This window comes from Acomys russatus, chromosome 8 (genome assembly GCF_903995435.1).
Source record: "Acomys russatus chromosome 8, mAcoRus1.1, whole genome shotgun sequence".
Taxonomy (NCBI): Eukaryota; Metazoa; Chordata; class Mammalia; order Rodentia; family Muridae; genus Acomys; species Acomys russatus.
The window spans coordinates 7,075,806-7,092,194 of NC_067144.1; the positions used below are offsets into that span (position 1 = coordinate 7,075,806).

The window sequence follows — 16,389 nt, forward strand, 5'->3', positions numbered from 1 at the left end:
AAATATTATATTTTCTTCCATTTTGTCAAATGGTAAAAGCTGCCATATTTCCAATTCATTCTTTGAGGGAAAAACAGAACAAAACAAAAACAAAAGCAAGCTTTTTGTTCAAACTGTCAGAAAGTATAAAACATCAGTGACTTCCGTATAGACACGGCGTTGAGTGGAATGTGGTGAAGGCCAGAAACGCATGAGGTAGGCTATGAGACAGTTGGGACTGGGCAAGGTGGTGCACTGGCCCTTGGGAGGTGGAGGCAGGACGCTCAGCAGCTCTAAGCCACTCTCAGCCACAGAGCTAGCTGGAGGCCGGCTTGGGCTACATGAGATCTTGCCTCAAAGAATCAAACACAAAAGAAAGGCCATAGTTAGATTTCAAGTTAACTGATAAAACAGATTGCTCAATAAATGAGTTTGGGAAACTGGCTATTCACTTGGAAAAATAATAAAGTTAGATCAAGATAAATTCCCTGTAAAAATACAGTATAAATACACCATGCCTCCCCCCCTCCCCAGCAAAAACAACTGAAAATCAGTATAAGAAAAACATTTTTACAATCTTGGATGAAGAAGGGGCTTTTTCCTCAGTACAACATTAAAAGGCCAAAACCTCAAAAGAAAACATCACATCTTTAATTTTTATATATTTATCTATTTTATTTTCTGAGACAGGGTCTAACTATGTACTCCAGGCTGGCCTGAAATGCCTTCCCAGTGCTGGGCATGAGCCACAGTTGGGGATTAAGAAAACATATCTTTATGCTTAAAATTTCTGCACCAATTTGGTCCAAGAGAAAGCTGGGATTTTTTTTTTTTTTTTTTTTTTTTTTTTTTTTTTTGGTTTTTCGAACAGGGTTTCTCTGTGTAGCCTTGGCCATCCGGACTCACTTTGTAGACCAGGCTGGCCTCGACTCACAGCGATCCGCCTGCCTCTGCCTCCACGGGCTGGGATTAAAGGCGTGCGCCACCACGCCCGGCTGAAAGCTGGGATTTTTAAATTGCATACATCATGTTCTACTGTGATTTCAGCTCTCAGGCAGACTCTGCAGGGCTCCCTATGTAGCCTGGCCCAGGCAGTAATACGTCTCCGGTGCCCTTTTCATAGTGCTAAGTTGGTTATTACAGCTCACAGCAAAGGTAACCACGTGCTTCTGCCACGACCCCTCCATTACAGACACACATACAGTTTAAGAGGTAGCTCTACCCTTTAGTTTACAAGGAAATTGGGCAGAACCAAAGTGAGGGTACGTAGTACCTCCAAACAGCTCAGAAAAGCTTCTGTGGGTAAGGCAGAATGGGCTGTGCCAACTCATATCTGTTTTGAGAGTTGTATGAGCACAGGGGGCCCCTAAAAGCCACTAGCAATGCCTACACCAGAGAGCACCTATCAAAAAAGAGCTCTCTCACCCACCAGACTCTCCCCATGAAACGGGAGTAAGAAAAGTTTGCTCACAAAATAAGCCATGCGTTGCCGGGCGTGGTGGCGCACGCCGTTAATCCCAGCACTTGGGAGGCAGAGGCAGGTGGATCGCTGTGAGTTCAAGGCCAGCCTGGTCTACAAAGTGAGTCCAGGATGGCCAAGATAACACAGAGAAACCCTGTCTCGAAAAACCACCAAAACAAACAAACAAACAAACAAAAATAAGCCATGTGTTAAGAGAAGAGTAAGGTCGGGGAGGGTAGCTGTCAAGTGACCAGGGTCTTCAGCCTCTGTCTGGTAATGTACTACTCTCCTGATTGAGAATAATGAGAAGAAAACATACCATTCAGATTTCTCCTGCTGAGAATTAAGAGCTAAACCATACACACTGAGAACCTGCGAAATATCAGGCAGTGTGCGCTTTAGACACCCTGTGATGCTTCCTTTCAATAAAGTGTATCTAGGTTATGGACAAAGGTAGCAATGCGTATCTATTCAAGAATAATCCAAGTATCCGAACATTTGTATTAAATGATCAATACTCATGAATGCTGTCTGAACTAACAGCTCTTATTTGTATAAAATGGACCTCGGGCTAATGAATCGGTGAGCAGTTCTTTCCTATGGGGCATGACACTTAGCATGCTTGAGAGCACATGTTCAGAGCCCGGTTCAGAATCAATTTCCCCACTGGGAGGCCTCTTTTATTCAAATTATAACCACTCATAACGACAGCCTGCAAATAAAGGCTTTTGCCCTTTCTTAACATATTAGAGTAGTTGTGCTGCCTAGAGATGCCGAGCACGAGTGACCCTCGGACATAGGGCTACTTACGGCAAAGGGGTGGTAGGGGGCACTGGGGGGAATTCCACGGGGCCCTGCTGGTGGAGGAAACACGGACAGTCCTGTTGAAAAGATGCCAAGCGCACTGAGGTTCAACCCTGGGATAAGATTGGCTTGTTGCTGGGAACAGAAAGGAAGAAAAAATATGAGGGAGAGAAGCCAGGGAGGCCAGGCTTGCTGTGGCCAGCCTCTGTCTCCTGTCTGCAAAGCCTCATCATGTCCTGGTCAGTTCTACCCTGGCACATGGACTTCCTCGGCTTGTTACCGAGGGTGGACAACACGTCTCAGTCTGACTGTGACATTCCTGTAAGGAAACCTTGTCACCATTGGGTATTTGCACGTATCTTACTGTGGCCAACAATGTCTTCTTTAGCTGCTTTCCTGCTGAGCCCTGGTCCCCACCTCATCGAATCTGTCTCCCTGAATATCCTGTGCCCTCTCACCTCTGGATCATGTCTTCCCCCCCTCAGGCTCCCAGTTCTGGGCTCCCGTAACACTTCCATTTCCTCAAAGATACAAGACCGAGTCACAGGCTCAGTGCCTTGGTCCTGCCTCACCTCCTTGAGATCAGTGGCTGTTTTCCTTAGAGCTATATTCAGGGTCTGGTACGTCGGTACTCAATCAATATTTGTTAGATGAAAGCGAATACCAGTCTTTTCTAATTGCCCGAGGATGGGTCGGAACCTCTCACTAGCTAGCACTGACACCCAGGCAAATCTCACTATCTGATGTGAAGACGGCTTCTCTTTCTGTCTCTCCACCACTTAGCTGCCACTTCAGGGTCATTTTACCTATTTCACATCTCAACCTAGGATGCTCACCCGGGCTGGAGACAGAGAGATGTCCCTATGCTAGCCTGTGCCCAGCCTGCCCCAATCCTTGGCTTCCTGAACATGAAGATTTTCCATTGGTTTCCCTATGGGTGAAGTCACCCTGGAAATTGCCCCTTTGGGTAAGAACGCAGAACAGCAAGCTTGGATCCTTCATCGTTACTTTGTGCTGCATGTTAAGATCCGTGACTTTGTGATCTCTCTCTCTCTCTCTCTCTGAGCACGGACTTGGCACAGATATCTAACTGACATGCTCTGAAACACTGACGTGCAGTGCACTGACACCTCCTTTGAGTATATCCAAGATGCTCATGGGAAGACGTGCATAGCAGAGGCATTAGGAGTCCACAAGAGAAGGATGGGACGACTAGATGATACTGCCACAAGGGCATGCGCACAGGAGGAAGCTTCTCTCCCTCTTCCCCCATCCTGTGCTGTGTGGCATGAGGTGCTCAGGCGAGGCTGAAGAGGTGTATGGGATGGGACGCTGACGCTGTACGAAGTGTTGCTGAGAGGGAGGCGGGGCTGTACCACAGACCACTCCTCTGTGAGATGTCAGTAGGTGGAGATGAAGGCTCACAGGAAGCCAAGAGGTCAGTGGGGCTGACAACCGGGGAAGCTGAGCTGTGGATGGCTGACCAGCAGGCCCTGTCCATCCTCAGCAAATTACACTGGGAAAAGGAAAGCTTTTACGCCTCTGAGCCGAGCTTTGCTGGTGGATAAATAGTTTTAAACAATTATACAGTGAGAACTAAGGAACAGGAGGACTGTGTAGTCTTCTGCAAGCAACGGACAGTGCTCAAGTGGGTGACAGCCTTTACTAGGCAAACTAAGAGTGCCAGCCAACAAGCAAGAGATGCCGCCCAGCAGAAGTTAGCCCCGTCCTTCCTCCCACAGGCCAGTCTGAAGTGCCTCTTCAAATAGCCCTCAGCCTTGGCCTCAAGCAGCCCATGGTAGACAAGGCCTCTGCCATGTGCTGGCATTTGTTTTGACCCTGAATAACTAACTCTAGGCCTTACATATGCTACACACTTATCACACAGGAGCATCTCCAGCACACACACACACACACACACACACACACACACACACACACACACACACACACATATATGAATGTATACATATATACACATACATACATATATAATGGAGATGGGGTCTCAGTCTGTAGCCCCAGCTTGTTTGGAACTCAGGGTGTTGACCAGGCTGTCCTTGAACTCACAGACATCCACCTGCCTCTTTCTTTGTCTCTCAAATTCTGAGATTAAAGGCCTGTGCCACCCAGCCTGACTAAGGTATATACTTGAAACTTTAAAGAGAGGGAAGACATGACAACATTGTACAAAGTTTAGAAAAGAGGGGAACCCACTTCCCTGGCCTTGATACTTTTAATTCTCATATCTGGCACCCAGTCCTGTTTATCTACATATGTGGGTAGCCTAGTTTTGACATCTTCCTTTTCTGATACAGGCAATCCTGAGCGTCACCCCACTCCATGGGCTCGACGGTATGACTTCACTGGCGATCACGCTGACTTGGGTTTGCCATAGTTTACTGACTGGTTTACCCTAGGAAGCCACAAGTTTTTCACATCTCCTAAGGCACGTCCCCGACAGCCGACGAAGAGCAGCTACCCTTAGGCAGGCTGGGACCTGCCTCAGCGGTAGGAAAACAGGCCGGCGGCGCGGCGGCGTGGAAGTGCCGGGCACTCACATTAACAGCCAGCACGTCGTTTTCAAAGGCCTCCCGCAGCTTCTTCATGATCTCTATCTCAGCGCTGGCGCAAGCTTCAATGGTACCCTTCACAGTGATGGTTCTCTCAGGGTTATAGATGCTCAAATCCTGCAAGCTGGCCGACGGCCGACAGGGACGAGACAGGGGAAAAAAATAAATAAATAAAGTTCCAGACCACAAACACACCCTGCTAAAGATAAAGAGTAGATCGCTCCTAACACTACAGCCTAGAATCCCTGCTGTCTTACTAGTGACATTGGGGGGTGCGTGTGGTGGACTGAGCCTAGTGCCTCATGCATGCTAGGGAAGCCTTCTACCCCTGAGCTGTGTCCCCAAGCCCCATGTTGTACTTGGTGTTTTGAGAAAAGCCTCACTAAGTCCCTTAGTGCACGGTGCAGTCAAGGCTGGCCTTGAACTTTAGTCTTTCCCTTCCCCTGGACTACAGGCCTGTGCTGCATTTTCATGGTGCTGTGGGTAGAGCTCAGGGCCTCTCTTGTGCTGGTGAGTGCTCTCTGGGGCTACACAGCCAACCCTACGGATCTGCTCCCCATCCCATGCTTCCCAGAGTAACTGTGGCTGAGTGCATTCCCCGGTGGACGGAAGCAGGGGCTAGTGAGCTCGCATCAGTTGCCCCTGCGCATGTTTAGTCAGAAGGGGTAGCTTACGATGAGATGGTTATCTTGGCCCCTGTCTCATGTTCAATTTTCTTCAGATTTCTGCCTTCTTTGCCAATCAGTCTTCCAACGAAGCCATTGTGGGCCAAGATTTTCAGAGGAACCTCCTCAGCCCTAAAGAGACAGAGTGGACCCGGCACTTAGGACAGACGCCATCTTAGCTCCCAAGAATCAGCACCTTTGTCTTTTATGAATGGAAGACAACTTTTTAAAAGTTCTTTCCCAACCTCAGCTTATAAATTCTGACTAAAATGAGCCACACAGTGGTAACTCTAATTCCATTTCCTACCCGATACTAGGTAGATGGCAGTGGGTCCACTAGGCAGGCCTGTCCAGTGGGAAGTAAATAAATAAAAAGGAATCCCATAAAATCCAGGAATCTCGAGCTGGGCATCATGGCACATGCCTTTAATTCCAGCACTTGGGAGGGGGCGGCAGATGGCTGTGTGTTCGAGGCCAGCCTGGTCTACAAAGAGAGTTCCAGGACAGCCAGGGCTATTACACAAAGAAACCCTGTCTCGAAAAAAAAACAAAAAATAACCCCCCCCCAAGCAATCTCACTTCTGGACACACACACACACACACACACACACACACACACACACACACACGATATATGTTGTATATATGATATATGAAATAAAAAAGATATATCTCAAAACCCCTTGTAAATCCACATTCCCAGAAGTGTCACTGAACGGCTAAGATGCTACAGCAGCAGCTGGACAAAGGACAGACGTTATGTGCTACCACGTGGAAGAACTTGGGGGCTGAGATTACAGGACGACAGATCTGTGGGATCATCCATCGTGTGAAGCATCTAAAGCAATCCATCTGGTAGGAGCAGGAGGTGAACAGGAAGCCGGAGGGTGTTTAATGGGCACAGAGAGAGGTTCAAGTTTGCAACACGAGGAAATTCTCTCGCTTGCTCGCTCGCTGTGTAAACAGTACGTTGTGCATTACAATGCACATATCACTTCTGTCCCTGTGAGCAACACACACATGACCCCTCTACACTCACTGAGTAACACATGTAGAGCTTTTAAACATATTTCTTAATCTTATAGCAGACTTACAGTTTGGTCTCATCAGCCTCTTTCTGCATAATTTCAAGAATCATGCGGCATGCTTCCGATGTCCCTTCTGGTGTGGCATGGATGGTGACTGGCTTCTCTGCAGCCCCGGAATTTTCCTTCCTGTGGATGTCCACCCTACAGGAAAAGAACCAGGGGCCATAGCATAGCGGTATCCGATAGAGCCCAGGCGCAAGAAAGCATAGCCCCAGCCAATGCAGTGAGGACAGGGGGAGATGTCATCAGGGCACTTGCAACTGATACCGCTCTTGAGGAGGCCAGTGTGCAAGGAGGCTCATGCCCAAATGTAAACCTCTTGTAGCTCTGGTCAGAAGGGGGTGGTGGGTCATTCTGACAGGAGTGCTGGGGGACAGGGGCACCCAGTCAACTTGGTAGTAAAGCCAGCTTGGCTAATGAGGTATTTTGCACAGCCTTTCAAATGTCTGTAGAAGTGAAGGATAAATTGAGAAGAGAGCTGCCTGACGGAGTGGTGCCGCCTCTGCACTGATCGCAGCCTTGAAGAGGCGTTTGTGAACCCAAATCCCAACACCAAACTCAAGCAAGCTTTGTGAATCTGCAGAGGAACAGCCGCGTGCCTTCCTCTGCCTTCCTAACCCTTTCGTTTCACTTCTATTGGAAGTCTGCCATCTTCCAGGCACTTAAGACTGATGGCTTGAAAGTCTGATGACTATATCTGACCTCTTTGGGCTCTGCTTGTTTTTAACTTTCAGCATAACATAACGGATCACAGCCGATTTTTTACGTCGGCTGTTAGAAAGAGCCCAGGCTTCAGCCCACTTCTCAAACTGGCACATACTTTGAGAACTAATTTCCTTCCACTGAAACTTGTTGTTTTTTACAGCCACCTTACACACCTTTTGTAATCAGAACAGAGATAAGTAAAAATTTACTTTATAGTGATGTGAACTTGGGAATGGAGGGGCTGGCTCTTAGAATAAAAGGCACACACACAGGAGCACAACTTCTATCCCCACTTCAGCACTCCCCTGCTGGGAGTCTGCACACTGGGTCTGAGCCACATCAGCAGCCGCACCTGGCGTTCCCGACACTGGAGGAACCCTTTCCTTTCAGGTGGCAGGACACTCACTCTCATCCCAATGACTGTACTAAGACCCACCAGCTCAGGTAAGCATATTTGCTGGTAATCTGTGACTTTGCAGCATTGAGTTCATTTGATCTGCCCAACTATTTTTATTCTTACAACAATCCTGGTAAAATGTAGTGGCTTCTTTTTTTTTTTTTTTTTTTTTTCACAGAAGTAGCCGATACTCAAAGAGGTGAAAGATTTTATAAAACCTTAAACCCAAAAGTTGCTGTTTGCACATCCTGCATTATAGTGTGCAGTGTACAGTCTTACGGACATATAAAAACCAACAACTCTACAAATCATTTTGCCTACTGACTGCCACCTCCAGTTCAGCCTTTTTTTTTTTAATTTAAATTTTTAAAAATTCATTCACTTTACATCCCGATTGTAGCCCCCTCCCAGTCTTCCCCTCCTTCCCACTTTCCCCTCCCCACCCCAGTCCTCAGAAAAGGGGAGTTCTCCTTCGCTATCCTGACCCCAGCCTATCAAGTCTCATCTGGACTGCCTGCATCTTCTTCCTCTGTGGCCTGGCAAGGCCGCCCCCCGGGGGGGGGGGGAGAACATGATCAATGAGTGGACACCAAAGTCCATGTCAGAGGTAGTCCCTACTCCCCATATTATGGGACCCACAAGGAGACTGTGATGCCTACTGACTACATCTGAGCAGGGGGTCTAGGTCCACACCATGCACGGTCCTTTGTAGGGAATCGGTCTCTGCAGCAGCCCCCCGACTCTGGCCCTCCTGGGCTCAGATATGCTGGCTCCATTGGTCTCCTTGTGGAGCTCCTGCCCCCTTCAGGTCCTTCTATCCCCCATCTCTTCCATAAGACTCCCCATACTCCACCCCAAAGTTTGCCTGTGAGTCTCAGCATCTGCTTGGATCCCCTGCTGGGTGGGGTCTTTCAGAGGACCTCTATGGTGGGATCCCACCCTGTTCCTTCTGGTCAGCTGCTTCTGGTGTCTACTCTATTTGCCCTTCTGAAGGAGATGTAAGCATCTTCCCTATAGTTAATTCGTGCTTACGTGTTCCTGGATTTCTCAAATATATTTAAATTTCGTGATATGATTAAAATAATCATGAAGACATGTTATGATTAAAGAGAAAGTAATAATTTTGGACCCTTTGGTGTCTACCTTTGTGTCCGACCCAAAGGGTCCAAAATCATTACCGTCTTTTCAATCGTAACAAATCTTTATGATTATTTTAATCATATCACTGAATTTAAATATATTTGAGAAACCCGGGAACACATAAGCACGAATTAGCTATTCATTCTATTCCTCCCCTATCTCAACTATATACTACTTACTAAAATGTATTAAAAGTGAACATACTATTGTAATCCTTCTACGTAAGAAAACCTGGACTGTCTACAGAATGGCCACCCGAAGGCTGACTCAGCAGGAAGATGGAGCGCAGACCCGAACGTCCTGCGACCCAACTGCTGGGGGACTAGCTGTGCTCACACCGTGGCACAGAAGGGACCACCCTTCCTGGAGGTCCTTCGTCCTCTTCACTACGTCATTAGTGTGGACACCGTGATACGGCACAGCCTCCTGCCGCAGCCACAGGTGACCCCGAGAGGGTGGCTGAGATGGGATACAGGCGACCCCTGAGAAGTAAGCGAAGGAAACCCCGGAGGCACGTACCGGGACTGGGTCTGTTTAGTGATGTTCTTTATGGTCAAGCCCTCCTTTCCGATGATGGCACCAACAAACTGGGTGGGGACCAGGATCCGCAGCGGGAAATCAATCTGTCTGGCCTGAGGAGAGCTCCCGGGGCCGTGGCCTGGTTCCCGGGCTCGATGAGGGGGTGAAGGGGAGCTCACCTCTTCGTCGGGGATGTAGGAAATCTTGAAGGAGTAGTTCTCAAACTGACGCCCACTGAGCTTCTCGGTGGCTCTGTAACACAGCAGGGTAGAAAAGCTGGCCGAAGAGTTCAGAAAAGACTCTCGCTAGCCGTTTACGTGGTAACCCCGTGCCAAGCATGAAGGGTACAGGGGTGAGCAAGACAAATACCACCTCGGCCCCTGCAGGCTCAGTTAACAATTAAGCAAGCTCTCGCAGGACTTAGCACCAGGTGGCATAGATACAGTTCTGCAGTTTGCTCATCTTTCCCACAACCAAAGACTAAACCCGCTCACCAAAATTGTAGATAAGGGTCCAAAATTATTACTTTCTTTTTAACCGTAATACATCTTCATGATTATTTTAGTCAGATCACAAAATTTAAATATATTTGAGAAATTCAGAAACACATAAGCGTAAATTAAAAAACTATATCTTCCCTATCTTTATTTTACTAAAATGTATTAAAAATACATGTAATGTTTCTAATCCTTAAAATTTAGCTGACAGTCTATAAACATTTTCCTTGATCAAATATTTTTATATAATTCACCACCCACTCCACTTGACACTTTAAAAAGGAGGCCAGGGCTGGAGAGATGGCTCAGAGGTTAAGGGAACTGGCTGCTCTTCCAGAGGTCCTGAGTTCAATTCCCAGCAACCACATAGTGGCTTACAACCATCTATAATGTGATCCCATGTCCTCTTCTGGCCCACAGGTGTACAAGCAGGCAGAGCACTGTATACATAATAATAAATAAATATTTAAAAAAAAAAAAAAAAAAAAAAAGGAGGCCAGCTTTCTTCAAGTTCACTCTAGCTTTGACTGTTGAGCCTGCCTTGTGAGTTTGTAAGTTATGCCCAATCTCTTGGAACATGTGTTGCCACGGACAAGTCTGAAGTTATAGCTCCTCTTCTGGGGCAAATACTCAGAGACTAGACGGCCCAGGGTCCATCTGGCAATGTTTCAATATTTACTATTTATTCTATAGCTGCTAGGGTATACACTTATGCCCTTAACCCTCAGGGTTACAGATTATCTAAAGATAACTATCACACACAATTCGTTATTGTATTTATTTATTTTTTAAAATATTTTTTATTTAATTTTAATTTATGTGCTCTGGTGTGATGGTGTCAGATCTTGGAGTTACAGACAGTTGTGACTTTCCATGTGGGTGCTGGGAATTGAACCCGGGTCCTTTCGAAGAGCAGGCAGTGCTCTTAATTACTGAGCCATCTCTCCAGCCCGTTATTGTATTTAAAAAATCACACGTGAAATGGGACAGCGCCTTAACATGGGACAGTGCCTTTAAATGTTTCTACAGCAATCCTACAAGGGTAATACTGAGCATTTGCAAATTCATTACAAAACAGAACCTTCCGAATTCAATGAAGGTGAGAGACCAATATGTAGATGTCACCCAGATGGTGCTGGGCTGTGGCTATGGTGGCTGCCAAGCTTCACGGTGGATGGACCCGCACTGTTAGAAATGAACAGTTAACTTCCTGAAGGCTGCTGGTATGAAAACGGATAAGCTGTATCTTCACATTTGCTTAAAACTACAAGAGCAGGGATGCTATTACCTTGGAAATGGGCATACACTGGGCTATATGCCACGGCCATAAAGTAGGACCACTTGCTATACTTCTAAGCGACAAAGCCTATGAGGCACTTCACGGACCTCCACCCAAGAGAACCTTCTTAGCTAGGCACAGTGGTACATGGCTCAATTCACCCTCTTCCACAAAAGCCCAAAAGATAAAAAGCAAAAGAAATTTGTGGGTTTTTTTCTTTTGCTATTACTTAAAAGTGAATCCCAAGTCTATTAATAGTAAACTCAAAATTAATCATTGTTGGAGCAACACAGTAATGAATGGGGTAAGAGCAGGGAGTCCGAGCCAGGCCCGTGGGTGGAACACTCCTGGACAACCAAGCCTGCCGTTGTCACTGAGGTGGATCCTCTTTTTAATATTGTACACAGGAAAGACTGTTGTTTCAGCCTCCACCCAGTGACTGTGGACACAAGGCTGCGCTCACTCCTCGTGGAGAACAGAGCACACTCGGGGGGTGGGGGGCGGCATGGAGCCCCGTGAAGTTTGCCAAAGCAGCACATGTAGGCACGGTGTCATAAAGCTGGTCCTCTCTTCCTGACTCGTTCCTGCCTTTCTGCTGATGCCAAGGCTTGACACTGTTGAAGACAGTCTCTGTGCAATCACCAGCAGCCTAGTGCAAATCCCTGGGGGTGGCACTGACATTCCAAAGGAGGCAAGAACACCAGGAAAACATGGACGGGCTGGCTGGCACTTGTCTTCTCTGAAAAGGTTTCCAGACAGAGACCCCAAAGGAAACTGAAGAGAAACCCAAATAAACCTGCAAGGAAACAAAACCAACCCCACTTACATCTTTGCTTCTTCTCTTGTTGAATAGGTGACGTTGACAACCGCAGTTTCTGTATCTGTGTTAACTAGGAAAGAAATGAAAACTACATCATCATTTAAAAATAGCTATCGCCCTATGGTCCAATGGAGGCTAACTCTGGAGGAAGAAGCATAAAATGCTGTACCGTCTTTTTTTTTTTTTTTTTGGTGTTTCAAGACAGGGTTTCTCTGTGTAGCCTTGGCTGTCCTGGACTCACTTTGTAGACCAGACTGGCCTCGAACTCACAGCGATCCGCCTGCCTCTGCCTCCCGAGTGCTGAACGCTGTACAGTCTTAACTGTAGTTATGTGCATCTCTATGCTTATTAATCTGTATTTACAGAACTTGTAAGTGACATGTCTGTAACACTGCAATCAGTTGCACACATAACATGCTGCCCTCTGTCTCACTTATTCTGTAAGTACTTCTGAGTGAGCATGCGCAGGGGAATTGTCTGAGTGTGTTTATTCATGTGTTTTCACTTTTAATATTCGCATAGAATGGCAGGAAGCTAACGGGCCATGAACTGCTTCACCATTAGTCACCGGGGAGTGTGCTGGGCCCGGTATTGCCACCCTAAAGTGCTGCCAAGTCACCTCCGTTGGCAAACACCATTTGATGTTGCATCTTTCTGAATTACTTCTTCTTTTTATTTTTTATTTTTTCCTGAATTACTTCTTTAGGCTAAAGTCACAGAGGAAAAGTGGGTGGGAGGACATGACACAGAGAAAAATTAGAGAAAGAAAAAAAATGCCACCATTCTTTGTTTTTCATATTTTCAAACTGTTCTTCTACACCTATTTATTTTTTATTTTAATTGTTAGCTAAAACACACAGAACGTTAACGGTTTCCTGTCTGTAGCCTTCTAGATCGACAGAGAAGGCTGCAGACTTGGTCCCAGAAAAGGCATCCTCTGGGAATCATGGATCCTTACTCTTGCCCTTGCTTTTTTTTTTTTTTTATTAACTTTTTACTAATATCCTCTGTTCTTCAAAGATGTTTGTCTTCTGCAAGTCACACGACCCTTTGATTCTAGACAAAGCTGAGCTCCATGAAGGTAGTTTATTTCACTGCTCGTTAAGTTCATGTTCCTAAGACTCTACTGGTAGGCTCTGCTGGGTCAGAGATCACCCACAGAACCAGCCAAGAAGAATAGCACAACAGTTTGTGCCTTGAGGTGCTGGAAGCTGGGCAGGCACCAGTGAGCAGGCACTGCAGGGCTGCGTGTTGTCCCAGTGCCCTGAACACCTCGTCCTCAGGGAGTAACAGCCTGGACTGGTGTCACGGTTCCAGCTGCTAATCTGTCTCTATCTCCTCAAAACTGGGATTTCAGGCATGTGCCACCACATCCAGATCAGCTACTGGTTTTTAAAAAGTGTTTTCAAGTTCGCACCTGTGAAGCCATCTTGCTCACTCTCCTACTAGAATGTCTTCCGTTCAATGATAAGGAGGTGAAACTGAGGGCAGATTTCTTTTTTCTTTTCTTTTTTTCTTATTTTTCTTTCTTTCCTTTTTTTTTTTTTTTTTTTTTTTTTTTTTTTTTTAAAGACAGGGTTTCTTTTGTAGTCCTGGCTGTCCTGGATTTGTTTTATAGACCAGGCTGGCCTTTAACTCACAGAGATCTGCTTGCCTCTGCCTCCAGAGTGCTGGGATTAAAGGCGTGCGCCAACCACCCCGCCCGGCTATGAGGACAGAATTTTTAGAAAGTTTTCTCTTCTGAGCGCTTTCCTTTCAACTCCGCACCCTGGCAAGCAGCAGTAAGAAATAGAGCCATGTTCTGAATCACCGAGGGGAGATCACCCCAAACAACTGCTGCCTCAAAGCAAGTATGTTAATCACACTGACGGACTGGATCGCTTGTGAGAAATCAGATCCTATATGATCTCCACAGTTTATGAAATTCATAGACAGGTTTTCATTGAGCCATGTGACCATTCAACCATCGAGGAAAGGGGAGAAATTGTGAGCTCATTTTATACAAGGTGGAAAATGGAGTCAGTGAGGGTCAGTTGGTGAAGCTGAGTTTGCAGGCATTAAGCCATCAGGGCCAATGTAAAAATAACCCTTACCATACTTTGGCATCTTCATTGTCAGGATCTTAGGGGTTCACCTTTCGGGGACTCCTAAAGAGCTGTGTAAGATAGCAGCTTCGGGTGCCTTTTTAAACCCCCTTAAAAAGTGCTTTAGGTGCCAGCCACAGTGGCACATGCTTGTAATCCCAGCACTCGGGGAGGCAGAGGCAGGTGGATCTCTGTGAGTTCGAGGCCAGCCTGGTCTACAAAGTGAAACCAGGACAGCCAAGGCTACACAGAGGAAACCCTGTCTCGAAATACAAAACAAAACAAACAAGTGCTTCAGGCTTCAGCTAATAACAAGTAGAGAAGGAAGTATTTCCTGAGATACACAAAGCCACTCAGAGATTGTTCATTTGTGAGCCACACCCCTTGCCCCCTGCCCACAAGTGGTCAACCCTAAGTGCTCCAAGAATCTCAATGTGGAAGTCCTACCTCATAGCAAACAGACATTAGGTTGTGCTCTCGCCTTCTAGTGAGCTGGAGTTAGTTAAGTAACAACAATAGTGCCAACCCAACTATCCTCAACCCAACTATCCTCAGAGGCATTAAGCTTGCCCCGCTCCAACTGTGCTTGCTCAGCACTTAGCTCACCACAGGTATTAACAAGCCTGAAAGCCGGGAGTGGTGGTCACGCCTGCAATCCCAGCACTCGGAGACAGAGGCAGATAGGTCTCTGTGAGTTGGAGGCCAGCCTGGTCTATATAGTGAGTTCTAGTCAACCAGGTTACGTAGAGAGACCCTGAAATAATATTTCTTGGATAACTAAACTCTACAGGTACACGGAGATGGATGACGGATAGGCCCAGATGCCTCTGACAGACAGGCAGACAAACCATACACCAGAGGGGCGATGGGACTTGCTGCCTCTCCCTGATGACCCCCGACCTATAAGGAATAGAAGACTAGGTCTTCCCCAAAGTTCAGGAGGCGAGTTCCTCACCCATTGCTTAACTTCCTCACTTATTACCTTGTTCTACGTTCTCCACTGTCCCATACTCGGCCAGCAGTCCATCCAACACCTGTAAAGATACAGGAAGAGAAGATGACAAAAAAAGACAGCGACTTCCCTCTGCAATCGAACCGAACCGAACCGCTACGACAAGTCCACGGGAGTAATGTGCGTGAGCCTGCACTTGACTCGACAGTCTGAGCAGTCAGGGCATTTTTCTGCTGACTGGTCCCCAACAGGTTACTCACTAAGGTGACACCGCACAATTTCAGCGTCTTGGTAACTGATCAGTCATATTCCTATGATGACCAGCACCGTGCTGCTGAATTGAAAGGCAGAGCAAAGGACAAGTCTTGTATAGGGGATTTAACAACCCTCCCTTCGGCTTTCCTCTGGGGAATCTCCTGACGTTTTCAAGTAACAGACTGTGCACGCTTCAGATTTTTTGTAGTAAACAAACAAAAACAAAAACAAGTTCTTAAGGATAGAGAGGTGGCAGTACAGAGTGCACACTACTCGTGTAGAGGTCCTGAGTTCCTTCCTCACACCCACATGGCAGCTCACAACCACTTGAGGTCCAAGGGATCAACTGACCGCTCTGGCCTCACGTGTTCCTGCATGCATGTGCTGCACGCAGACCCGCCCAAGCACACATACATACATATAAAAAGCAATAAACATCTTTCAAGTTTGCTCTTTTTTCAGGTTTATTTTTGAGACAGGGTCTGGCTGTTGATAGCTCTGGCTGGCCTGGAAATCCCTATGTAGACCAGGCTAGACTCTCAAACTCAAGAAATCTGTCTGCCTCAGCCTCCTAAGTACTAGAATTAAAGTCATATAGCAGTGAGCCTGGTTGTTTTGTATTTTAGAGGTGTGTGTGTGTGTGTGTGTGTGTGTGTGTGTGTGTGTGTGTGTGTGCGCATGTGTGTACATGAGTACATACACATGAAGACAGGTGCCTGCTGAGACCAGAAGATTGGATCTGAGGTTATAGGTAATTAATTGTAAGCTGCCTAATATGACCACTGGAAATTGAACTTGTATCCTCTGCAGTGCCAGCTTGGGCTCTTAACCACTGAGCCAGGCTCTCCAGCTCAGACCTTTCCTTCCTTCCTTTCTTCCAAGACAGAGATAAAATACAGCTTTCTTTAAGGCTGTTTTGGTTTCCTGTGGGCTGGGGCAGTTTGCTCTGAACCGTGAGGCCACCCCTTGCACTCTACTGTATTTTATATTAAGATAGCAATCTTCTAACTTTCAGTGCTCTGAAAATATATCTTAACTGTTCTCACAGTGACTAATTCAAAACAAAACAAACAAAAAACAGAGGGAAAAAAAATCTACTCTAAGGAAGAACTTTGTTTCCATAGGCTTCCTGGTGACTCAGCCAATCAGGATAAGAAAAGATCAAAATCG

At 46.5% G+C, this 16,389-nt stretch overlaps 1 protein-coding gene across 1 annotated transcript in view; it reads right to left on the minus strand.

The window, feature by feature from the left end:
* Igf2bp2 (insulin like growth factor 2 mRNA binding protein 2) overlaps positions 1-16,389 on the minus strand; it is a 121,986-nt gene that overhangs the window by 15,105 nt on the left and 90,492 nt on the right. The window contains exons 4-10 of the mRNA XM_051150753.1: positions 14,995-15,046; positions 11,935-12,016; positions 9,333-9,584; positions 6,578-6,712; positions 5,493-5,615; positions 4,807-4,942; positions 2,252-2,380 (exon numbers count right to left, since the gene is read on the minus strand). Of these exons, the coding sequence (XP_051006710.1) occupies positions 2,252-2,380; positions 4,807-4,942; positions 5,493-5,615; positions 6,578-6,712; positions 9,333-9,584; positions 11,935-12,016; positions 14,995-15,046 (909 nt within the window). The remainder of the gene's footprint in view (positions 1-2,251; positions 2,381-4,806; positions 4,943-5,492; positions 5,616-6,577; positions 6,713-9,332; positions 9,585-11,934; positions 12,017-14,994; positions 15,047-16,389) is intronic.